At 41.0% G+C, this 27,068-nt stretch overlaps 3 protein-coding genes across 13 annotated transcripts in view; 1 reads left to right on the forward strand and 2 right to left on the reverse strand.

The window, feature by feature from the left end:
• LOC147030296 (general transcription factor 3C polypeptide 3-like) overlaps positions 1–9,019 on the forward strand; it is a 58,930-nt gene extending 49,911 nt beyond the window's left edge. The window contains exons 3-4 of the mRNA XM_085874224.1: positions 4,927–5,079; positions 7,804–9,019. Of these exons, the coding sequence (XP_085730350.1) occupies positions 4,927–4,955 (29 nt within the window). The 3' untranslated portion in view covers positions 4,956–5,079; positions 7,804–9,019. The remainder of the gene's footprint in view (positions 1–4,926; positions 5,080–7,803) is intronic.
• A 136-nt stretch (positions 9,020–9,155) lies between these two features.
• On the reverse strand, positions 9,156–18,585 carry LOC147030297 (uncharacterized). Its single transcript, XM_085872177.1, is given in 3 exon segments — positions 9,156–17,720; positions 17,722–18,482; positions 18,577–18,585. Coding segments are annotated over 3 exon segments (2,106 nt in total). The 3' UTR covers positions 9,156–16,384.
• Positions 18,586–19,357: 772 nt separating this feature from the next.
• LOC147030298 (sentrin-specific protease 1-like) overlaps positions 19,358–27,068 on the reverse strand; it is a 147,741-nt gene continuing 140,030 nt past the window's right edge. For 10 of the 11 annotated variants that reach the window (XM_085874218.1, XM_085874213.1, XM_085874221.1 and 7 more), the window contains one exon: positions 19,358–20,700. In XM_085874218.1, coding sequence (XP_085730344.1) covers positions 20,638–20,700 — 63 coding nt within the window. In that variant the 3' untranslated portion in view covers positions 19,358–20,637. Of the gene's footprint in view, positions 20,701–21,167; positions 21,281–27,068 lie in introns of all 11 variants that reach the window. The other variant, XR_015056297.1, reaches the window with a different exon arrangement.

A 27,068-nucleotide genomic window follows, 5' to 3' on the forward strand; every position in this document is an offset into this window, starting at 1 on the left:
GTAGAGCAAGTCCACGTCGCTGTCACCATCATTTGCAGCATCTGACTCCAAAATAATGTCGTTCTCTGTGCCATCCATGTTGTTGGAGATGCAGCATTTCAGAAATGCTTGCTTGATGATGTCTGATGGAATCTCCTCCGACACCTTGATGATCCTGTTATAATCTGCAATATAAAGGAAGCAGGAGAAATGCCACAATGCCAAGGAACATCAAAAGCGATCTGTTTAATCCATCACTCCAGCCACAAACCACTCCTCTTCCAACCTCATGATGACGTCATGCCGTCATCCACAGCACAAATGATAGTGTATTCGATATAATGTACAATGAAGCTAAACACCACAGATCCAGTGGCAGATCATCAGAAGGTCAACCTTTCTCATCCTCCTGATTTTGGTGCAAGTCTTCTCCCCACTCATTATCCAGTCGGACCAGCAGCGACGTAGCCCGTCCTCGAATGCCTTGTTGATGGACACATCGAGGGGCTGCAGGAGCGATATTATCCTGCCTGGATTGATGACGAGATCGGTGTTGGTCTGACGGAGCAGTGTTTTGGTGTCATCGGTCTTCTGGCAATTGAACGCATCCAGGACTAGCATGCTCCTTCGTTGGGAGAGACCGCCATCCAGCCTACTACTCCAGACCGTGTGCACGCAATCCTGGAACAGTCCCTCGTCTATCCACCCCTTCTGCTGCGCACGAACAATGACGTCGGCTGGAAACTTGTCTTTGGGCATTGTCTTCCTCTTCAACACGACATACACAGGAAGCTTGCCACCATTTGCGGTGCAGGTGAGCATGACGGTGAATGGGTCCTTCTCGTGACCAGTTGTGTTGATTGTCACATTGCGGGTAAGCTTATTTGAGGTGAGTGCTCCGTTATTTGACTAGCTATTATGAATAACTAGCAGGGATACCCGTGCTCCGCACAGGAATCCCGTGGATGACGGCGGGTCTGAAGGAGTATATGTCACAGTTAATTGTAAAATTGAAGAGGCTGCCACCATTATTATTCTTTTTCATCACCACTATAATATTATATTTTCCCCACCATGTTTTATATGCAGAAGACTCGAGTTCAAAAATGTTAAGATTTATTGCCGCATCTGATAAAAAACCATAATGCCTCAACAATGTGAGGCTGGTTTCATGTCATCATTTGTGACTTAATTAATTCTCATTCTCTAGCAAATTCTGTTGGTCCCATGTCAATCGGCTGAACTTGAAAAATTAACGTTACGCAATCAGGTGATGACGTCATAATTCGGAAACCGGGAAGTCGGAAGTCATTGTCTTCAATTGACTGTAGCATTATTTTTTCATTTTATTGCAAATGGCGTTGGTCCCATGTCAATCGGCTGAAATTCAAAAATTAACGTTACGCAATCGGGTGATGACGTCATAATTCGGAAACCGGGAAGTCGGAAGTCATTGTCTTCAATTGACTGTAGCATTATTTTTTTCATTCTATTGCAAATGGCGTTGGCTCCATGTCAATCGGCTGAACTTGAAAAATTAACATGACGCAATCAGGTGATGACATCATAATTCGAAAACCGGGAAGTCGGAAGTCATTGTCTTAAATTGACTGTAGCATTATTTTTTGATTCTATTTCAAATGGCATTGGTCCCATGTCAATCGGCTGAACTTGAAAAATTAACGTTACAAAATCAGGTGATGATGTCATAATTCGGAAACCGGGAAGTCGGAAATCATTGTCTTCAATTGACTGTAGCATTATTTTTTTAATTTTATTGCAAATGGCGTTGGCCCCATGTCAATCGGCTGAACTTGAAAAATTAACGTTACGCAATCAGGTGATGACGTCATAATTCGGAAACCGGGAAGTCGGAAGTCATTGTCTTCAATTGACTGCAGCATTATTTTTTGATTCTATTGCAAATGGCGTTGGCCCCATGTCAATCGGCTGAACTTTAAAAATTAACGTTACAAAATCAGGTGATGATGTCATAATTCGGAAACCGCAAGTCGGAAGTACAATTCTTTTACATCGGCACACTCCCGGGTACATGTTCTGTCAGCATGTGAAGTTTGGTGAGGATCAGTCCAGTACTTTTCGCGTGCATAGGTCACAGACAAACACACACACAGACACACAGACACACAGACAGACACACTTTCAACTTTATATATATAGACTAGCAGGGATACCCGTGCTCGCACAGGAATCCCGAGGATGACGGTGGGTTTGAAGGAGTATATGTTACAGTTAATTGTAAAATTGTAGAGGCTGCCACCATTATTATTTTTTTTCATCACCAATATAATATTATATTTTCCCCGCCATGTTTTATATGCAGAAGACTCGAGTTCAAAAATGTTAAGATTTATTGCCGCATCAGATAAAAACCCATAATGCCTCAACAATGTGAGGCTGGTTTCATGTCATCATTTGCGACTTAATTAATTCTCATTCTCGAGCAAATTCCGTTGGTCCCATGTCAATCGGCTGAACTTGAAAAATTAACGTTACGCAATCAGGTGATGACGTCATAATTCGGAAGTCATTGTCTTCAATTGACTGTAGCATTATTTTTTCATTCTATTGCAAATGGCGTTGGCCCCATGTCGATCGGCTGAACTTGAAAAATTCACGTTACAAAATCAGGTGATGACGTCATAATTCGGAAACCGCAAGTCGGAAGTACAATTCTTTTACATCGGGACACTCCCGGGTACATGTTCTGTCAGCATGTGAAGTTTGGTGAGGATCAGTCCAGTACTTTTCGCGTGCATAGGTCACAGACAAACACACACACAGACACACAGACACACAGACACTTTCAACTATATGTATATATATATATATGTATATATATATATATATGTATATGTATATATATATATATATATATATATATGTATATATATATATATGTATATATATATATATATGTATATGTATATATATATATATATATATATATATATAATTCTTTTGATGTGAGACCAGGTGTTCTTCTTTGGTGTTTAATGGTGTTTTCAGAGGCGCGAGGCTCTATATACGCCACGCACCGAAACTCCGGATGTTTCCAGACCTTCCCAAGCAAGCCTGTATTTAATTACCACACACTGAAAACCGATTGTCGATTTAAAGAAAAAGTGTGGTTTATACACCGGGAAATACGGTAATGAGGTTTTATGATATTCTGTACAAATTAGTGATATTCTCATGATATTCTGTACAAAGGTTCTTCTCTCAAGCCTTTTTCAACTTTTTCAGAATATGGTAGCAAGGTTCAAATTCATAAATTTGGGTGAATATCTAGATTTTAAAATATTTCTGATCACCTTTAAAGTGAAACTTAAATTGGCTTGTAAGCACTTTGAAGTTGTATTAAAATTCTTTTTTCTGAGAATAGCATAAAGTACAAACTTCGCCCAGTGAAGGATATGTAGATATTGCAGTGTTATGAAGCATAGTGTCCTGAGAATATGTTAAGCTGGCTGTCTTTTATGTAAGCATGCTAATGTCTTCCAGGGTATTCAATGCCTTCATCTCTCTTCTATATCCCATCAATAACCAATCCCATTGTGAGCACAGGTGCTTCCACATGTTTATCACCCAATAAATTGTGTTTGTACTCTTATTTATATCAGCATTTCAAGCTACTAAGACAGGTTAAAATAGTTTTATAAATTCAAATATTGGTCCTAATACACTTAGTGTAGTAGATAGTCGAAAAATCGTGCAAATTATGATACAAGCATCAAATTTGGCATTTCTGTTCTGCAGGGATTTCTGATCAAATCTGCCTGATTGGCCATTTGAAAATCCATATTTTGAAAAATTTTAAAAAATAAAAAAATTCGAAAAAATTTGAAGTCACAGCTAGCTGAAATTCTTGAAGCGCAAGTGAACATCCCAGACAGAGAACCAAGGGGAGATGCAGTCATCATTGATGGCTCAGCACTTATCAATACCCTACCTCCACACACTTCAAAGATATTTGATGACTATGCGAAAGAAGACATCAGCCCAAAGGTGGAATCCTATGGTGCCAGGTACAAGAGGGTGGATGTAGTGTTTGTGTACAAGAAGTCAAGTCTGAAGTCCGAGGCAAGGTCGAAAAGGGGGCAAGGAATCAGAAGAAGAGTGACAGTAACCAGTAAGACCCCAAGTAACTGGAGAAGCTTTCTTCGAGATGACAGCAACAAGACTGAGCTGTTTCACTTCCTTGCGACAAAGATGTGTGAAGCACAGACGACAAGCACAGTCATTGTCACAAAAGGAGAAGATGCCATAAGCAACACAAGGAAGTCACTGGATGCTGGGTCTCCATGTTGTCATGAAGAAGCCGACACTCGAATATTTGTACACGCCAGGGATGCAACGATGGATGGTAGCAAGTCCATTATCATTAAGGTTAATGACACGACGCACGAGTCATAGCAATATCTGTACTGCCATCCTTACAGGAACTAGGTCTTGAGAACATGTGGATTGCCTTTGGCCAAGGAGCCAAGGCACGATGGATTCCACTCCATGAGGTAGTTTCTGCAATAGGGCCTGAGAAAGCTTGAGGGATCCCATACTTCCATGCATTCACTGGATGTGACGTCGTGTCTGCCTTCCACGGTAAAGGGAAGAAAACTGCATGGCAGACTTGGAACGTCTTTGATGATGTTTCTGAAACATTCACCAATCTCAGCCAGCATCCAACATTGATTTGTGATCTTGCCTTTTTTGAAGTTTTATTTATTTATTTTTTATTTATTTTTTATTTTTCAAAATTTGGATTTTCAAATGGCCAATCAGGCAGATTTGATTAGAATCCCCTGGAGAACAAATGTGCCAAATTTGATGCTGTTATCTGCCCCACTAACTTTGTTGCATTGTGTTGTGAGATATTGTCGAATTTCCTGTTTTTCATTTGAATCCGTTGCTTTACACGTTTTGCAGGGGTTTTCATTTCTCATTCGGTACCTTGAAATCAGAGGTCCTGGACAAGAAACCTATTACAACGTCGGGAGAGCGCTTCACCAAATGGGCTTGTCCCACTTCGCTATACACTACTATCAGAAGGAGCTATCCTGCCCACCACTGAAGTTGCTTGTAAGTAACCCCACGGTAATCCATAATAACTCGTCCCACCGTGCCATATCTTGGTCATGGAGCTTGTTTTGCATAAAAGAATGCCCTTTTCAGACCAAAGCCTTGTCTTGAGTCATGCCAGTTTGCACATCAAATGCCCACTTTACACCATAAAAACAATCCTTAACCTTGAGAGTGGGCTGAATTTTTTAGTGCAACATCTAAATCGATGTCTAACATATCAAATGCATCAAATTCTTGTAATGGAGTTTGATGTTAGCAGTTCCTTTGCAACTACTCATGACTGTCCATGACTGCCAATTTTTGGCCAATAATCTCTGATTTATTCCACATCCATTACTACAGTTTACTCCCATGAATTAGAATACTGTACCTGCAAATTAATTTCCAGAATTTTGAATATGGTCAACTGCAGACCGTTCATGCCATAATCAAAGAGATCCTTTAATTATTTAATTTTGTTGGAACTTTCGCTTCTATTGTATATCATTCTGTTTACCTATTGTTTTCGGAGATTTTTTAATAATTATATTGGACTGGAATGCAAACATTGGAGAAGCAGGAGCACCAGGGATTGCTGGAAAGTACAGACTTGGAATCTGAAATGAGCCAGGGCAGCGAATGTTGGAGTTCTGTGTGGAGAATGATCTCATAATTGCAAACACAGGATTCAAACAACCCAAGCATAGACTGTACACATGGACTTCACCTGATGGACAACATAGAAATGAGATTGACTACATTGTAATGAACAGAAGGTGGAGAAGTGCTGTGCAATCTGCCAATATTCTGCCAGGTACAGACTGTGGGACAGATCATGAGCTCCTTGTGGCAAAACTACAACTCAAATTGAGAAAGTTGAAAACTTATCGAAACAATTTGCAATGAAGGTTTAAAAAAAACGTTTTTCAGAGCTGGACTTGATTGACAGAATGTTTGATGAAATGTTGCAAGAGGATGAAGACATTATAAAAGAAGAGGCCAAGAAACAACATCCTAAAAGGAAGCACAAAGAAGAAGGCTAAATGGCTCTCAGAAGAGGCAATACATATCGCAGACAGAAGAAGAAGATAGATGAAAACCAGACGCACCAAGAGAGGGCATTAAATTGCTAAATGCCGACTTCCAACGACAAACTTGGAAAGACAAAGGGAAGTATTTCAGAGGCATGCATCGAGATAGAAAGTGACAATAGAGTGGGAAAAATAAGAGATCTTTTTTTTATGTTAGAGAGACCACAGGAAAGTTTAGGTCTGGGATTTGAGTCCTTTAGTGTAGAACATTAAAAGATCTGACAGAAGTAACACAGGTGAAGGAAACATGGAAGTACTATATTGAAACTACAAACAAGATGGCAATATGATGGCAACCTTTGAAAAAAGAAAATATGAGCACGAACCAATAGTGATATAATGTGAAGTACATAGAGCCTTGAAAGAGCTATCTCTACATAGATCTGGAGCAGGATTGTATGGCCTAAAAGGTCGAAGCAGTCTACATACCATTGCCAAAGAAAGGAGATGCAAGAGAATGTTGAAATAGCCAAACCATTGCCTTGATTTCACATGCAAGCAAGATATTACTCACTAGAACGACACTTGGTAAAGAGCATACCACCACCAGGCTGAACAGTTCACATTTTGTATCCCACTGATAGGCCAGATCTACTTCAGGACCTTATCTAAAATCTAATCAGCTTGTTATTGTCACCTACCCAGCTCATCCACCAAGATTTGTCATAATCCATCCACAACTTTTTGAAATATTAGATCGTTTCCCTCTTTGATCTGATACAGTGCCTTCAGAAAGTATTCACACCCCTAGACTTTTGTCACATTTCATGGCTCATCACCTATCTAACACCACCCCTACTGTGAAGCATGGTGGTGGTAGCATCATGCTGTGGGGATGATTTTCAGTGGCAGGGACTGGGTGACTTGTAAGGATAGTGGGGACAATGAATGGTGCCAAATACAGACAAATCCTGCTTTGCAGTGCAAAAGACCTTTGTGGGGACTGTGGGGAAGATTTACATTCCAACAGGACAATGACCCCAAGCTTACAGCCAAAGCAACACTAGAATGACTTCAGAACAAGAACATGACAGTCCTTGATTGGCCCAGCCAAAACTCAGTCTTGAATCCCATTGAAAATCTGTCAAAAGACTTGAAGATTGATGTTCACCGATGCTCCCCATCTAAGTTGACAGAGCTTAAGCAAATCTACAAGGAAGAATGGGAGAAAATCCCAAAATCCAGATGTGCAAAGCTTTCAGGCATACCCAAGAAGACTTGAAGCTGTAATCACTGCCAACGTCATTTCTCTAAAGTATTGATCTGGGAGGTTGAATACTTATTGATGCAAGACATTTCAGCTTTTCATTTTTAATCAATTTGTAAAAATTTCAAAAAACATGTTTTCACTTTGTCATTGTGGGGTATTTTGTGTTGATTGGTGAAAAAAAAAAATGTGCCAAAACTCGAGGAGTGTGAAAACTTTCTGTGGCACTGTACATGCGAATACACTCACATGGCTGATGGTGAACTCTTGCAGTGTGGCTCTATTTAGTTGATTTCACACAATAAAAATAATCACCAAGATGATGTTTCTTGTTCTTTGTTGGTTAAATATTACTTTTTGCTGGCAGTGTTGTGCTGCAACGTAATGAATGAGATTTTACTGGAGAAATGTCACGACACTTATATTATCTCTTACCTTAAACAGAACATCAGATCAGAAACAGAACAAACAACCCAGACAAGGCGTTCTCCCCGAAATCGACGGAAACCAATTTCAAGATGGCTGCCATGGAGGCCACATTGAAAATCGCAGCGCACCCATTTTCGAAAGGAACCTTCCTCGACTCAACCCCAACATACCCTGCAAAAATGGATTTAATCGGACAAGGCGTTCTCCTCGAAATTGACAGAAACCAAAAGTTGACAGACGGACGGACGCCCACCCGGACAACGCCTATGACGACAATACCCCTTAGCCAATTCGGGCTGAGGGGTAAAAAGGAGTTAAAACAGAAGGCAAAGCAAGTGCCTATAACAATTATTTAGGTCAACTTCAGCAGCTACCAGCAGCCCAAACCTTCAACACCCACCAAACAATATGTTGAGTTATTTTGCAATAACACCACAGTACTATTATGATACGAACACTTATTTTAATGTATATTTAATAATGCTGCACCATTTGATACAAAGAAACGTGAAAAAAAAAAGCAACAAAGGCTGTTTTCGGGTCAGTTTTTTGGGGAGCTGAGAATATATGATATATCCCCAATTTCCTCATATGTTTAATGATTCTTCCAACACGAGTTGATCCCAGAACGTATCCCCCGTGTTGGAGGAAGTTTTACTGTATTGGGATGTGAGCTCACGCAATGCTGCTGAGGCCAATAACTCCATAGTTTTTCAATGTCCATCCTGTCCCTGAAACGACCTTCAGGGAAAAGCTCACCACCATGAGGGCAATAACTCCATACGTCATCAATGCACAACATGTGCCAGAATGCCAACGTAATTTATTCCTGCGCAGTGCTGGGTACCCAGATTATATGGTCTTCTTTAACCCCCCTTTCCCTTCTTCAACTCGTAATAAGCGTCCACATCAATCCTTGATCATGTTGTGGTACGTCGGCCGAGGCTAACACTTTTTCACTTTTGAATGAGTTTTATCCACAACCGTTTGAGCGATCGATACAAAACATTCAACATGGATATTTTTTTTAAAAACAAAGTTACATGTGGCCGGCGTTCCAAAAATATCAGTTTTCTGCAGTGATGGATTATCGGGTGTTTCACATATCAGGAATAAACGGCATCAGCCACACTTCACTCATCAGCTGAATACACTTGTGAGAATAGTCACTTTAATTAAAGTTACCAAATGTGTTGATGCACATTCATTAAAATAAATCATTGCAAAAATGTATTTGTCTTAATGTTCACATTGTTCATTACTCTTGCATTTGGAGCTACCCTTTTGATGACCAATTCATGGAATGTATATAAAAACAAATTTGCTGCTTTTACCATGAATTATCATTGAAGAATTAATTGTTACCAAAAGTTTTGGCATCTTGAAGAAACGTTGTTGTAATCGCATCTGGTGTTGGTCTGCCTTTTGGTAAGAGAAAAGAGACAACCCAATTTGTGACACTCACCTTGGGTAGAAGAATTCTCACTGTCAGATTGCATCAGAACTGGTATTGTAAGCCCCTTTGGTCTGTGTATGTGTGTGATATTCAAATCAAGGTTGGTATTAATAAATTTAAGAATTTTATGTGTGTAGATCCAAACTGTGAGTTCACAAAGTGTTGGCTGAATATTTAAACTGACCATGCTAAATGTCAATAAAGGTATGGATGAGTGAGAAGCAGTGGTTGCTGAATGAAAAAAAGGCGACTGTGTTGTGCTTTTTGAGAATTTATTTAACTGGAATGATTTATAGAAACTAGGTTTTGGAAAAATGGAGACTATTGTTTCACTGTAAAGGAAATGCAGAATGTATTGCATTGCAGAAGATACATTGATAAAATGAAATTAAAGATACTGTATAACAGTAATACTGCTGTTGTGAGTGTTATCCATGCCAACCAGCCCAGTTGCGGAATCCAAACAGCGGAGGTCCCTCTGTAGAAGACCAAAGTAAACTTGGAGTTTAGCCTGTCCCCGTATTGCAAACATGGTCTAACTCTAAAGCAATGATAAAATTACTCCAATTTAATCTTCCATGAGATCCCAAATAAACCCAAACATCACCATGGCAAAAACGGTGGGAACTCTGTACACATACAGTCTTAAGGAAATGTAATAATTTAATAAGTCTGAAGACGACGATGGTTCACGAGCGGTATTTGACGATGTAGATTGTTTCAGAAGTCAAGGATAAGACAATGTGATAATGTTTGACCAATGTGATAATGTTATCAAAATGATCAACATGATGTGGTAAGAGTGACAGGTTATTCGTTGCAAAATGTCGAAAACCCGGTTTCGTTCAACAACTTTAAAAATTTGACCTTTGCATAACCTTTAAAGGTCACAAAACAATGTTGTGGACATTAAAATAAGGAAACAGGATACGTGCTATAGCTTATTGGAGTTAGTTTGTCGAAGGTTGAAAACCCGGTTCGATTCCCACAACTTTGAAAATTTGACCTTTGTGAACTTTAAAGGTCAAAGGTCAAGGATTATGACCTTTGGTGCAAAACTTCCTCTGGAACATTCCAGGAACAATACAACGTCATATAGGCTATATGGCATTTCGCACTCCTCAGATTATCCATATTTTGATGAAATCAGCGTAAAAACAAACTTGAAGGGGGAGCCATGGGCAAGGTGCTCGAGATAGAGCAAAATGGCTTCCAGACTTTAGGTGGGGAATGACCTCAAGATTATGCTAAAAAATATTGTCATCCCAGCTCTCGAAGTTTGGGCGGTCGTATGATTTTTTACGTCAAAATTCGCTATTTTCTAAGTTCGTGACCTTGACCTTAGGACGAAAATGAAAAATCAAGCTCCGTGGGGCTATGCAGGTGCCATTGGGCTAACCAAATACCGAAAACCCTGTCAGATTCAACAAAACCCCTCGGAGAAGATGCAAAGTGAAATCGGCTACCCCCTAAAAACACATGTTTTTTTGGCGTGGCTCCGCCCATAATGGGCGCACCAGGCCCATTTTCAGGAAAACACAACTAGATCATGATATAAACCTCCCACCAAAATTTTGTCAGGATCGGATCAAAACCCACGGAGCTATGCTCGGGACAGACAGGCAGACAGACAAGCCGGTAGGCGGACATGGGTAGTCGCGATGGGCCCGTTCGATGGGGAATGTCCTGTGGATTAAGCACAAGAAAATTCATGATTCTAGCTTCAAGGGTTAATGCTGCAAATTGTTTTGTTCGTTAAAATACCCCCACATTTAGAGGTTTTTTGGCCGTTGCTGGGCAACGGAGGGGTCCATAGCAACGGTTCTTTCTCACACATAACTAGGACATACCATGAACCTACCATACCAGTTTCATGTATATCTGACTCATAGTCTCTGAGATACAATGAACTTCGTTTTTTTATCGTTTTCAACCAGGGTTCATTCAAAGTCTATCTTCTCCAACAGTTTTCATAGGATCCGGCTGGAAATTTTTGACAATATGGCTGAATGTACTGCCCATAGTCGCTCGTGGCCGGATTTTTGATTTTCGAAAAAATAAATTTTTTATGATTTTTCAAAAATCTCAAAGTCCCGTTGCTAGGCAACGGTGGTGTCCATAGCAACGGTTTTCATTTGCACACAACTAGGTCATGGTATGAACCTACCAACCGAGTTTCATCAAATTCGCCATTGTATTAACGGAGCACTGGACCGAACAGACATACAGACAGACAGACAGACATACAGACAGACAGACAGACAAACAGACAAACATATCGACGGATAAAGTGATAATAAGGGTAGATCAAAAAAAATATTTTTTTTTCGACTTTATCGACTACCCAACAGACTACAGACAGACAGACAGACACACAACAATAACGAATATAGTGGTCACTTATTTTTTTAGTGAAAATATTTTTCGTGAACCAACAGGACACAGGCGACGGGGCAAATCTGTAACATAAAATACACCCATGCGGGAGTGACGGCCATCTCTGCTAGAAACAAGGTCAGCTGCTATGCAATGACACCATTCACTAACTTTTACCTTGCGCAGTAGAGAATATATAGCCTCCTGAAGGTAGGGCAGTTTTTGCAAACTTTGAAGTCACGTGACGCGAAAGCGAAATTCGAAAATCCGTCCCGACCAAATTTAGATATTGTCCCATAGATTCATATGCCTCAATCAAATTCAAGATTGCTTGAGAAATGTAGGAGATAGATTTTGAAAATCGTCATTTTCGTATTTTTTGCCAACTTTGAAGTCATGTGACACGAAAGCGAATATCGAAAATCCAGCCCGAACAAATTTAGATATTGTCCCATATATTCATATGCTACAATCAAATTCAAGATCGCTTGAGAAATGGTGGAGATAGAATTTGAAAATCGTCATTTTCGCAACTTCAAAGGCCTCGTGACCTTGACCTTGACCTTCAGTGACCTTGAAAGTCATACCATCGTGTACGTCTCATCGACCTCTATCAGGATCACTAATGACCAGATCTCCCGCTTCAACTTCATTGTGAACGGACAGACGGACGGATCGAAGGACATCGACACTCATATTATTAGGTCATCTCTTCGAGATGACCTATAAAGGAGCTTGGTCTTGGCGTACCTGCATCCGTCCGTCCATCCGTCCGACCCTGTCTGCATGCATCCACAATTGTCCAACAGGGGATACCGCCAATCAAGCCCAATCTGCAAACAGTATGATATAGTCGAGCAAGGTGAGGATAGATGGGCTGGTTTCAAACATACAGTTGAGTAAGGTGAGGATAGATGGACTGGTTTCAAACACAGTCGAGTAAGGTGAGGATAGATGAACTGGTTTCAAACAGTATGATATAGTCGAGCAAGGTGAGGATAGATGAACTGGTTTCATGCATACAGTCGAATAAGGTGAGGATAGATGGACTGGTTTCAAACATACAGTCAAGTAAGGTGAGGATAGATGGACTGATTTCAAACATACAGTTGAGTAAGGTGAGGATAGATGGATTGGTTTCATACATAGTTCAGTAAGGTGAGGATAGATGGACTGATTTCAAACATACAGTTGAGCAAGGTGAGGATAGATGGATTGGTTTCAAACATACAGTCGAGTAAGGTGAGGATTGATGGACTGGTTTCAAACATAGTCGAGTAAGGTGAGGATAGATGGACTGGTTTCAAACAGCATGATATAATCGAGCAAGGTGAAGACAGATGGACTGGTCAACACCAGCATCTCATTTTGTATTGTATTGTCGGCCAAAAAATAAAAAAATATATAAATTATACATTTTTTTAAAAAGGACCTCAAGGACCAACAAAAATTAAAATGAGCTCCGGGTGTGAAACAAAAACCAAATGGATATTTTCAAATTTCCATAAATACAGATTTTCAAAAATGTTTTCAATCATTCTGAACACGTGAATATGCGCAGCACAGTTGCTGATTGGAGCCTGCAGCATCTCCATTTAAATGGCCTCCAAGGTCACCAGATCGGTTCCATTTATATTTTTTCTGTGGGGGTACCTAAAGGAAAAAGTTTTTCAGGAGAAGCCAAGAACAATTAGTTGATCTGAAGAATTTTGTGATTACAACTATCGCTAATAATGGGTGCAAGATGCTGCAGGCTGCAATCAGCATCTGTGCTGCATGATGGAAGACATTTTGAAAATCTCTATTGATGGCAATAAACTTGAAAGATCCCACTATTATTGGATTTTTTTTTCACATTCATATCAGAGTTTATTTCATTTTCATTGATTTTTTTTGACATCGGGTACATTTTTTGGCCCACCTTGTACAATTCGGCCATGGGCCAATCACCCAAAATGGACTTCTCATTACTATCTCGGGTGGCAAAGGTTGACTGTACTTTTTGGAAAAGTTGTCTGGGCCAACTTTTTGGGTATGATTGCCACTCCAAATCGGTAGCTTTATTGTAGTTTTTTGGGGAAAAATAGGCATTTTTGGGGTAAAATCGTGTTTTTTGAAATTTCAACTGTAGAAAAAATATCTGCAACAAAACAACATATTTGAAACTTGGAATAAATAGCTATGTAAAGTACAACCATTTTGGTGTGCTTTGTGTTGGGTTTCAATTGCTGGTTACAATAGCAGCAACCATTTTAGGGTAAAAAAAAAAACATGGTTTTTGATAGTGAAACTTTAAAAATTCATATCTCAGAAATGAAAAATGATTTTTGAACCATTTAAACGATAAACACATACTGATGCATCTGGGCAGTTTTTAAATTCCATAGTATGAGGGTAGGTTTAAGATAAATATATCGTTTTAGGGTAAAAACATCACATTTTGAATTGCATTTCTCGGTAAATGGAGAGAAAACCCAGTTTTTGAGCATTTTAAATATTTCTCAATTTTATAAAGTATCAAAAGTCCATTTATCACTGTAGATGTATTAGCATAATAGGTTGGATGATATACCAAGTTCAAATAGATTGACGTTGCCATGGAAACGACCAATTTTGGAATAAAACACATTTTTTGATGGTGAAAGTTTAAAAATCCATAACTTGGTAGAAATGTAATATTTTCGAGCAATTTGAACGCAAGCTACCACCCTGACACCCGAAGGCTGTTTGTTTGTTCAATCGGTGGAATAACCTGCAGGCAGCTGTCGTGTAAGTGTCTTAGATTTACATTCCTTGATCGCTATCATCAATATCACTTTCATCTTCTGCATATACGGTTACGTCTGTGTCTGCTTCGTCATCCTCATATTGGTTGTCACACATCTGGTTTTTACACATCTTAGTGCATTTCAGTCCATTTCGGATGCACGTACAGTCCTTTGCATCACAGCGGCGGACACAGCTACAGCTCATGAGCTCCAAAATAGCTGATGGAGCTGGTGGACCAGTCATCCAGAGAATCTCAAGGTCACCGCTGTCATCTGCAGACCATCCACAATCTGTTGGTGGGATTACTTCAGGAGTGCATTCAAGGGATCTACGCCATATGGCTGCTTGGTAATTTGCCCGCTTGGCATGTAACGTACAGAACTTTCATTTCCAGTTTGAGTCGGTTCTCTGGCTTTTTCCATTCATCTATGACGAATCGGATGAAACAGGTTTTGTTTGACGAACTGCGCAAGAATTTCCGCCATTGCCTAATTTTGTGCCCTCGACTGATATTCTTGAACTCGAGATCCTCCGTTGCTTCACGATTCGATCTTTCTGCATTCTTTATAGAATGTTTGCGGTACACGTCAAAAACTACGTCGATTTGTTGGCTATTTTCACCCTCATGAAGTGCATGAGCCAGGCAACTGTCTGCAGCTTCTGCGAAAGTCTGATTGTCTCCTTTCATGCGCTGAACTAAACTCATTCCATCGATAATGGTTGCAGACGGTCGAGGGATATTCTCGGCTACCATGCCATCATTGGTCAGTGCTTTGGCGAGAGCAGCTTTGTTTTTTTTCCTCAAAGACCCCTCAGACATTGCTAAGGACCATGGAATGGGCCTCAGAGGGTGTCCTAAGACTTCCTGCAAACAAGGTGATGGCTCTCAGCAGCAAGAATCATGTGGGCGAACAGTTGTCTGTCAGCCTGAAGGATTACCTCTTTACCATCTGCCTTTGTCACACGCTTCTTTTGGAGAATTAGGTTGGAGAAAGTTTTCAGGTTTTGTTTCGAGATTTTGCCGTGGAAGGCTTCAACTGGAGGCGTTGCTTCTCGTCGGTTCTCCTTGAAAGTCTTGTATGATTCAGTACCAACCTCATGCGCTCTTGTCAGGTAGTTCTTAATGTCAGGAATAGCTAGCCGTCCAGTTGAAATACTTGTAAGCTCAGGCTGGTTTCCGCTCAAAGGGTTTACCCAGTCAATCTCAAGCAGATCTACCAGTGCCTTGGTATCACCATTATCCTTTTGGATTCGTGGAGCATGTAGATCCGAGTGGGAAAACGTTGGACTTGGTTGTCACACCATGTCACGCATCTGACGTAATGCTGTGCTGCGATACTCTGCAGTAATGTAGTATCGGCTAAGGGCTTTGAATCTGAGACGAAACCCTTTCGTACTGCCGGGTGTTTTTGTGTCACTATTGACAGTCTCTTCTATCGTCTGGTCAGCGGGAATTTTACCAAATGGATTTTGTGATCCTCGCTGGACAGAAAAACCTCCATTTAGCATATGAGCGTAGATTTCTGGGTGGCTTGTTGGTAACTGGGATACATGAGCATAGTACACTGGTAAATAACGGGCATAGTTGATTTTATCGTAAGTAAATGCCCAGGGGATTGCCTCTTTAATGCAGTACAGATGCAAAAGCCAATCTCCCTCTCTTGATGCATGTATCAAACCCAGAAGAATCTCCACCATGTCCAAGTACGACAGCCAGAATCTGGCCAAGTCACCATTTCGTCCATCTCGCAATGCTTGCAAGAATGTTTCAAAGAGATGGAGAATGTGTTTTACACTAGGCTTATGGAGAACTGTATTGAAGGAGTCTTCGTTGATATCCTCACTCGACTCCTCGATGCAACGGAGGGCATCATCTAAGAAGTGGCAGTCAGCAGTATCATATGTGGTTGTCAACCATGGGAGAAATTCCTTCCATGCCAGTAGTAGTATTGCTTCATAGACCAGCTTGTGAAGTCTAACAGCTCGGTTGTACTGTCACCCGTCCATCACCGCCTGCACAGAGCCCTCTGCGATTAGGCCAGACTCGACAGCAAGTTCTTGCAGACCAGCATCCTGGAATCGCTTGCCTATGATAGACAGGAAATTAATTATGGTGTGGAAGTCTCCCATGTGGAGAACAACACCGTCAAATCTGTCTGGATGCTTCCAAACGATCTCTGCAGCCTTCGCATAGAGTACTTGGTCGAATACGAGAACCAAACTTGGAAGCTGTAATTGAACCTGGATTCTTTGAGACTGAGTTAGTATCTCCAAAACCGTAGTCATCTCAGTTGCCAGTGCGTTAATTGTCGGCAAGTAGCTGATCTTGTTCGGACTAATGGTGGTTTCACCCCGTGTCAGGATGTTGAACCCCGTCCAGTTTGGTGCTTGGCGATTCTGCAGGCGAAATAGTACCCAAATTCGATTCTTTCTCTTGGCATCCTCAACCGAATTAAGTGGATCCACCTCTCGAGATTTGACAGGTGCCGGACCAACTCGTTCTCCAGCATTGTACTGTGGAAGTAGTGATTCTTCTATGTCGATCGATCTTTTTTTGCTCTTCACGACAGGTGCGCTTGATTCTTTTGGTAAAGGGCCAATAAACCTGTCCTGGATGATAATGCCATTGACGCGATGGGAGGTACCACCACCACTCAGAGTCTCTTCGAGTTTATCTATGCTGTCCCACACAAGAGTAGTAATCATAGAGATCAGAATGTTTACTGGAAGAATGACGTTGTTGGTGCTGTTAGACAGCGAATGCAACTTCTGCATACACAGCGCCGTCTCTATCTGTTCCATCATGGAGTACGAAATACAGTGTCCAAGGCGGTTGAGAATTTGAATCAGGTCAACGTTTCCTGTAAGACACTTCACAACAAGAGCCATCAAAATATGCTTTGGCAGCCGCTGACGACCGTTTGTGACAGCATAGATCAGATCTTGGCCAATCGAACAAATCTGTCTTTCAGCACAACTAGTCACATTTGACTCGCCTTCTTGACCGATTATTAACATTTTCAGAAAGTGTTTCACGGCGTCAGGTATATTTGCAGTTTCGGCTCCAAGCTCTGAGGGTTGCGGCGGCCATTCAGCTATTAGTTCCTGCCTTTTTATGTCACCTCGCAATAGCAGGGCGGCCCTTGATAGCTCTGCCATAGAATTACTTTGTGTAGCCAGCAATGTTTCAACTTTCGTTCTAAGTTCGATGATGCTGCAGGCAAGTTCGTCCCTTGTCAAGGTGTCAGGGTAAACCAAGACTCTGCGACCGTGGTTTCGGACGAAATGGAGTGACTCACCAAACTCACTCTCCAATTTTCGACGCATGTGTCTTAGTTGAGTCGCTGATCTCGTTGAAACCGTACGAGTTCATCAGTGAAATTAAACGGGATGTCAAATCAGTGAGGTGCAGAACCTTTGTATTTGGAAATATTTCGTTCCTGATGAAGTCAAATAAGTCTTTGTAAGCGGTAGTTTCAGCTGATTCATAGAGAGTTTCTGCCGATGCCTTACTGGTTGCGGCAATTCCACTGTCTGAGGTCGTCGATGCCTTTGTATACTGCCGGTAGCAGGACCTATGGTAATGTGCTTCAGCTGCAACAATCTCTCGTCTGACTATGCGAAGAATCTTATTGTCCATTTTTCGCACAGCAGCTTGTCTGACAGCTATATCCGCTCGCAGCTGTTTACACTGCACAAGGGTTTCCTTAGAACGCTGTCCTTTCAAATATTTTGCAACTTTATCACAAAATATGCACTTTGCCTCGTACACGCGAGATGAGACAGCCCCTTGCCTAGGTGTCCCATGTCGGCTGGGTTGCTCGTGTATGTCTGTTTTCTCACGTGTTATTCTATTGAGGTCCTTTTTGTTGGTAAACACAGAACGGCACCTGCGATGATATTTCACTAGCGCAATCTCTCCTTCGGAGAAACCTTTTGCAGCAGATAATGTTTGTCCATGACCTCGAATTTCTGCAGCCTTTAACAGACTTGTCCATGAACCGAAATCTATTGGTGACACAAGATCAGTGTCGTCATCAGTGCAGTGGATAACACAGTCGGTACGTGGCCGCTTTGGGGGAGGCAATGACTTCTATGATCAGTCAGTCACCTGAAAAGAAAAAAAAGATGTAAAAACACTGTGGAATATTTAAATACACTTCACAATGGTTTCTCCACAAAATTACCGTTGCCATGGAAACGTCAGTCTAGTTCAACTTATTGATTGCCATAAGAGAGAATTAATATAAATTGTTAGCCAAAATGGACTTTTGATATATGGTACGATTCAAAAATCTTTAAAACCAAAGACTTCTGAAAATCTCTGCTTTGACAATTCTATCGAGGAATGCTATTGAATAGTTGATGGTTTCACCCTAAAACAAGATAGTTTGTTGAGAACCTGCCCTATACATTGAAATAAACAACTTTCTGTGTGCATCGGGGTGGTTTTAACCTTCAGATCTCTGAAAAATATTATTTCACTTGCAAGCTATGAATATTTCAACTTTTACCATCAAAAAACGTGTTTACCCACAAAATTGATCATTTCCATGGCAACGCCAATCTATTTGAACTAGGCAACTCATACAACCTACACTAGTACATGTAAAGTGATATATAAATACATGTAGACTTTGGATACTCTGTGAAGTTGATAAAGTAAAAACAGTCCTCATCTCAAAAAACGGGGTTTTCTGTCAGATTAGCAAGAAATGCAATTCAAAATGTGATGTTTTTACCCTAAAACGATATATTTATCTTAAACCTACCCTCATACTATGGAATTTAAAAACTGCCCTGATGCATCGGGATGTGTTTATCGTTTAAATGGTTCAAAAATCATTTTTCATTTCTGAGATATGAAATTTTAAAGTTTCATGATCAAAAACCATGTTTTTTTACCCTAAAATGGTTGTTGCCATGGTAACCGGCGATTGAAACCCAACACAAAGCACACTAAAATGGTTGTATTTTACATAGCTATTTATTCCAAGTCTCAAATATGTTGTTTTGTCGCAGATATTTTTTCTACAGTTGAAATTTCAAAAAACACGATTTTATCCCAAAAATGCCTATTTTCCCAAAAAACTACAATAAAGCTGCCGATTTGGAGTGGCAATCATACCCAAAAAGTTGGCCCAGACAAACATCTTTCCAAAAAGTACAGTCAACCTTTGCCACCCGAGATGGTAATGATCACCCATCTGGCCCATGGCCTAAATAGCAACAATACAACATTGGTGTTGGGGCTACCCTGCTTATCCTATTGTGGTCTTTCATTTCCTTGTATGCAAATTTCAACTTTCACAATTTATTCCAACATTGCTTCGTGAAACAGTGCACAACCTTGGAAAACAGCCATGCTGAAATGTGAATGAACACCTTTTCATTCCTTGAACTTGACAAGTTCAGCATGTGCATTCTCTTCTGCTTAAAGTGCAAGTAACTCTTCAATCTCAAAAGAGCACCAAGAAAGCGACTATGTCTGCCATTGTCTTTCTGGCCGGTATTGTGGGTTGGGAGTGTGGTGGCTTCTCGATAAACGGCTTAAATATGCAATAATATAGTTTATTATTAACACTTGAAAGAGAAGCACAGATTTTAACAGCAGTGACAATGTCAGCATCCACTGAACTGCCATTGGCTTTTGTCTTCACTTGAAGTCAAACCACACTCAGTGTGGGTCAATATCCAGGCACAGAACTGTACAAGACTTGAAAAGTGCTGGTAAATTTACAATACCCTGGAATGCATACCTCGAGCAAGTCTGCACAAACGGTTTATAAAACAATATGAACGATGCAGTAGAAAAATGCTTTAAAAATGCCAGAGCAAATCTGTATCCACCAAAAATCTAGTTAGCCAAGTTAAAAAAAAAAAATACTGTTCCTAATGTACATCCAAATGTCATTGAGAATTTATTTCCGTGGTTAAACCAACAGCTGGGATGAAATCCATCCAAAGCCAATTTTGAACAAATTGGTCTTCGGATCCAAAATTTACCACAACAAAGCCTGGACTTCAAAAATCTTGGAAAAAAAAAATTGCTCTTCAAAATACTTGCACAATACAAATAGCATAAAGTAAACAAGCAATAACTGTTTTTACAAAATTATACTTGTGTACAAACTGTTGACAGAAGTGGTAGGATATGATACAAAGTCCCAAAGTGAGTGTCAAAAATCCTCTGCCTGAAAGATGTTGCACAAAATGAGGAAACACCCAAGGTGTGCTTGTCACCATGATCAGAGAAGCTTCTGGTGAAGAATTTCCCAAACCATTCTCCGTCGGAAGTAAGGCATGTGTTTCTACATGGGAAGAGTGGGGGGAAAACAAGCATTTCGTGCAACTGCTGTTAAACCACTAAGTTGTACCAAATCACTCGATAATCGGGTCTGGCGACATATCAATATACCGGTTATATCGATAAATTTTTCGCATCGATATTTAGGAATTGGAATTCTGAATAAACCGGTATAATGAAGAAAAAAAACCCGGTATATCACCAATAAATTGAAGAAAGGTGTTTACAATCCTTAAATACCGTACATGATTTTAAAAGCTTTGATGCACTCGGCGTCTCGACTAAACATGGAAAAGGAACAGTGAAACGTATGACATCAAGATCAAGTACTGTAACAGGAAGCAAGTACAATTACCCCTGCATGTACGTTTCAACTTGTAAACCTCAGCATCCGAGCACTCGTATAAGCAATCGCGTTTTTCTTTGCCCTCGTGGCTAGATTTAAAGCAATGACCAATTGGTTATGATTACCTCCCAGTGGATTTAGTGCGAAACGGGGATTTATGAATTTGGTCTTCATTTTCGTGTCCGTGCTTGCATCCACAACCATATCTCGGACATGTCAGGACCAATTTTATTCATACCTGGTACAAAGACAACACATAATGGTATACATATGCACGTCTTTTTTTTTTTTTCAGACCAGATCCAAGATGGCCGACTGGTAACAATTTTAGTTGTTAAAAAAACAAAAACAAAAAAACCCGTGTTGAACACGTCCTCAACCATATTTCATACATACATTCACTGATATTGCTCAAACTTGGCACACATATAATGAATGATGGCTTACATATGCATATTATTTTTCCGAGATCAGATCCAAGATGGCCGACTGGTGGCCATTTCAGTTGTTTTAAAAAAAACCTGATGTTCAACATGCCCTGAACCATTTCTCGGACTTGCATTTACCGATGTTGTTCAAACTTGGCACACAGATAAAGTATGATGACTTGCATTTGTATGTTTATTTTTTTTGAGATCAGATCCAAGATGGCTTACTGGCGGCCATTTTGTAACAAACGTGTCCTCAACCATCTCTCCAACATGCACAGTCCGATTTTGTTAAAACTTGGCAAAAGCACAGTAAACAATGGCACACACTTGCACCTAACTTTATTTTGCATTCTGATCAAAGATGGCTGACTGGTAGACTGGAGGGTATTTTAGATGTAAAAAAAAACAAAAAAAAACAACTCGATGTTGAACATGTCCCCAACTATTTCTCGGACAAGCATTTACCTATGTTGTTCAAACTTGGCACCCAGATAATGAATGATGGCTTAGAAATGTACGGCTTTTTTTTTTTGAGATCAGATCCAAGATGGCCGACTGGTAGCCATTTTGTGACTTTCATGTGTCCCCAATCATTTCTCAGACATGCATGCTCAGATTTGGTTCAAGTTTAGCACAAGCACAGTGCATGATGGCATACATGTGCCCCTCACTTTATTTTGCAATCTGATCAAAGATGGCCAACTGGTATACTGGCAGCCATTTTAGTGGTACATAAATATGGGCTAGCCCTTTAACTCCACACAGCAAAATTACTAAAACAATGGGGGCTATGACATTTTATGTCTTTTTTACTTGTTTTACATGAATCGGGTGTGCTTTAGAAATCCTGTGCAGAGTCAGTGATCTGCAATAGCGATACCGGTATGAAAGCGACACCGGGTATTTATATGGGGATATGAACAAATGGAAGAAAAAGGTATTTACAATGTTTAAATACCGTAAATGATTTTAAAAGCTTTGACACACTTGACGTCTCAGCTAAACATGGAACATGAACAGGAACAGTGAAATGTATGACGTCAAGACGTAACAGGAAGTAAGTGCAGTACATTTTAACTTTTAACAATCAGCATCAAAGCACCTGCACAAGCAATCGCATTTTTTCTTTGCCCTAGTGGCTGGTTTTAAAGCACTTGCCAATTGGTTATTATTTATATGAAATCAGGTGTGCTTTAGAAAACCTGTGCCAAATCAGTGATCTGCGGTACCGGTATGGAAGTGATAACGGTACGAAAGCCTTACTGGTATAACCATACCGGTACAGCATTCCGCTATAGTCATACTGGTACGGCGATAGGGATGGATTCCGACTTGTGTCGATTACTAATATTGATCTCGCTTTAAAACAAAGTAATTTTTAATACAAGTTGAAGTTGGAAGTAAAATCACTGTTCTCATCATCGGAGAGAGGGTTGGGGGGGGGGGTGAAGCCCCGTGTGGGAATACTTCGAAAAACTACTGTGTGTCAATGATGTGTACGTCATATCTGAATACATAATTGACCATTGGACCATTGCGTATTTTTGGAACCTGCATAAAAACTTTTTTTATTTTAAAAAAAAATAATAATAATATCGATATATGAGGTGTGTTCAAAAAGTATCCGACCTTTGTTCATGAAAAACTACTCGTATCCAGATACAACAAACTTACACTAATCTCCTTCAAAGTTGTCCCCTTGGGCTGCCACACACTTCTCCCAACGGTTCTGCCACTATCGGAAGCAGCGCTGGAACGCCTCTTTTGGGATGGCGCACAGCTGGTCCGTTGCCTTCTGCATGATGTCTTCTCTGGACTGAAATCTGGTCCCTTTCAGGGGCATTTTCAGCTTGGGGAAAAGCCAGAAGTCACACGGAGCAATGTCGGGAGAGTCGGGAGCCTGACGAAGCACAGGTGTGTTGTTTTTGGCCAGGAAACTCTGTATCAAATGTGAAGAATGGGCAGGTGCATTATCGTGATGGAGCTGCCAATTGACCACTGCCCACAGGTCCGGCCGTTTGCGTCGCACAGCGTCACGAAGGCGACGCAGTACCTCTTGGTAGTACTCTTTGGTGATGGTTGCACCGTGTGGTGCGTATTCGTGATGAAACACGCCAATGGAGTCAAAGAAGACGGTCAGCATGACTGACATTGCTGCGGACCTTCCTTGCTTTTTTTTGGCCTCGGGGATGTTGGATGCTTCCATTGTGATGACTGGAACTTGGTTTCTGGGTCGTACCCATAAACCCAGGTCTCATCGCCAGTGATCACTGTGTTGAAGAAGTTGGGATCGCTGTTCACAGTCTCCAGCATGTCCTGTGCGATCTCCAAACGGAGTTGCTTCTGCTCGATCGTTAGCAGCTTTGGCACGAACTTTGCTGAGATTCTCCTTCAGCACAAATCCTCAGTCACAATGGAATGAACGGATCCAATGCTGACGCCCACCTCGTCTGCAAGTTCTCTGATCGTGATTCGACAATCCTGCATCAGCAGGGTCCTCACTTGGTCAATGACGATCTCATTTCAGGATGTTGAGGGCCTACCCGAACGTGCTTCACTTTCCACTGATGTGCGACCATCTTTGAAGCGGTTGTACCACTCTTTTATCTGTGTGGTGCCCATTGCTTCGTTCCCAAAGGCCTGTTGAATCTTGCGGATCGTTTCGACTTGGGAATCCCCAAGCTTAACACAAAATTTGATGCAGTAGCGTTGTTCAAGTTTTTCCGCAATTTTGACAAAAACGAAAATCCGACGGCGCTCACTTACACTTCCTCACTCATCGGCGGTCTGTCGGAGACTGACAGCTTCTGCAGGCGGGAAAATATTCACGCATACGAATTAGGATCGCCTACATACGTGCACCAAACCACGCCTCCCTAGCTTCATTTGTTTACTCACGAAAAATTAAGGTTGGATACTTTTTGAACACACCTCATACCTACCGGTATATACTGGTATGACCCCACTGAGGGGAAAAAAAACCAATAATAATAATAGTAATTTTAAAAATATCGATATCCATGGAGCCAACTAGATAATAAAAGCAGAGGTTGGGGGTGGGGGGACGAAGGGAGGGATGATGGGGAGGGAAGATGGTAGGGATGAGTGGGGGAGTAGTGGTTAAATCAATAATATTAAAGTGTGTGGGAAATGAAACAAATTCCAGCAGAACATCTTTCTCAGCAAGAACACACTTTCTGTAGACAGATAAATACCCATCAGAGAGAGTTGTGGAAGCTATTGGATCAGTCGAAATTGAAGCTGACTGCCATTTTGATGGGCAGCTTCAAATTGTGACACTCGATAACCAAAGCGAATAAGTGGGAAATTGAGCTTGATATCGGCATTGGCAAGCAAGTGATCCGGCAGTCTGGTCGTCTTCGCAAATAGCTAACAACAAAGCAAATCACAGATTCATTGATACTTTCCCCACCCACTCCTTTTGTTTCATGAGCAACAAACATTTTGTGTCTGTCCGTTTCCATGCGTCCCTTTCTCTAGACAGTCTCGGCCGATTAGGAATGTTGACTGACAAGTCTTACGAAAGAACCAGGTTTTGTTTTTTACCTTCAAAATTCCACCTCGAAAGGTGTATCAAATGAAAAATAAACTGCATGTAAGAAAGTGTCTGAGAAGTACCAGGAACTGGATGACTTTGAAGAGATCCAAGAAAACAGATTGTACACCGAATGGGAACCCCTGAAAGGACGACATCTGTGGCAATGGCCTGTGGCCCCTTTGTGGATCCCGGAGTGGGGGGGCGGGGGGGGGGGAGATGTGCGATCCCATGCGCAGAGCCTGGCCACCCACGAGAAGCTGCGGAATAGTGCCATGCTGGAGTGCTTCAAGTTTTATCCTTCATCTGAAAGTATGGACTATCCACACTTGCTGGTTGGATGTCAATCAAGGAACGTCATGTTTTTTGTGACAGAAGGAATACAAGACCGACAAGTCTCACCACACAATCAGGAGGTTCCCCCCTCCCCCCTTGACAATTTTTAATTATGTTGTACACTCAAAAACGGCTCAGTGTTTGGCAAGGTAAGACACACACACTTCAGTTGAATCGTGTTCTCAGTCTAGCATCGAACAGCCCTCTTGAAATAACTGAAAAACATACCGATGTGGGTGTTCGTGTCCACTGTGTCCAATTACAACAGCTCTAACTCCAATGGATGAATGCTTCAAAAGCTGTCTAAAATGTAGGTGCATAAAGTTACACAAATACTTGGTAAAATCCCCTTTCGTATACAGACAATTGCTGTCAAAAAAAAAAATAAAAAAATCAGGGCTGTACTCCATTTCAGAGAGAGCACTTGGAATCAAGAAGAGTTGCTTCTTTTGCAGTGTGCACTCTGCCTGGCTAGGCTGGGCTCAGCTTTGTCCATGCGTGAGGATTTCCAAAACCGACTGCAATTACCCCGACATGAAGCACACCAGCTGAAAGTATTCTCTCTTCAAACAGTACAAAAAAAAATTGGAAGCAAAGGTCTGACTGCAGAAAAAGAAGACCACGAGTCCAAAACATAAATACGTGAACAATGGACTTTGGAATAGCCATTGCAGGAACTTTCAAAGTGAGAAGACCACAACTTATTACTTTTGCCTGGAGTAATGAAATGAGTACAAACAGATGAGACTGAATGCACATAAGTTCTTCTGCCTTGTTGAGAAAGAAGCCCCTTTCTCAAAGATGCTTAAGCTGATAGAGGAATACGGAAAAATGATGTGCTTGGCAGAAGGGAAGAATTTTTTTACTTTGTGTTAATCCACAATTATGATCGCCTGTGCCTCATGTGTTCCATGGAGTGTTTTATTAATGTATTTTTAATATATATGTGTATATATGTATATACACTGCTCCCTCACCTATCGCGGTTAATGCGTTCTAGACCCACCCGCGATAGGTGAAAATCCGTGAAATAGAAACCACATATTTATTTAATTATTTAAATATATTTAAACACATTTTAAACGTATTTTAAACCATTATACAGCATCCACACACTCTTATTAACCTTCCCCACACACTTTTAATCAGTTATTTAAAAAAAAATTCAGATGAATAGGCTCGGATGAAGGCGTAGGGGTAGGCGTAGGCGTAGGCGTAGGCGTAGGCATAGGCGTGACCTCTTTTTTTGATTTTATGAGGAACATAGTAATGGGGAGTTGCTGGTTCTGCTTCTTCTTCTGGGCAAGCAGGTTTTTATACATGGACATTATTAACCCATCAAGCCCATTGCTGAATTGCAATGACCGCATCATCTGTGGGTCCCACTCTTGAATGACCTGTTCGAGCTCCTTGCCCATTCTGACTATCGTTGCAAGACGATCGAGTGTTAGACCAACCTCCTCTTCTTCAGCTCCCAGTTCATCTTGTTCCTCTTCCTCTTCCTCGCTTGCAGACTTCGTCAGCTCCGTCAGATCTTTCACCGTCAATGGTTGCGAGTGGGCATCGATCAGGTCATTGATGTCATTGGAGGTCATATCTTCGAAGCCTTCTCCTTGCAGCAATTTTGCCAGCTTCACGGCCTTATCCACAGCTGAGTGGTTTATCTCTTCAGGCGTGAATCCCTTGTAGACGTTTGCCACTTC

This window comes from Eptatretus burgeri, chromosome 3, assembly GCF_056783735.1.
Source record: "Eptatretus burgeri isolate ZD-2024b chromosome 3, Ebu_testis_v1, whole genome shotgun sequence".
In the NCBI taxonomy this organism is placed as follows: domain Eukaryota; kingdom Metazoa; phylum Chordata; class Myxini; order Myxiniformes; family Myxinidae; genus Eptatretus; species Eptatretus burgeri.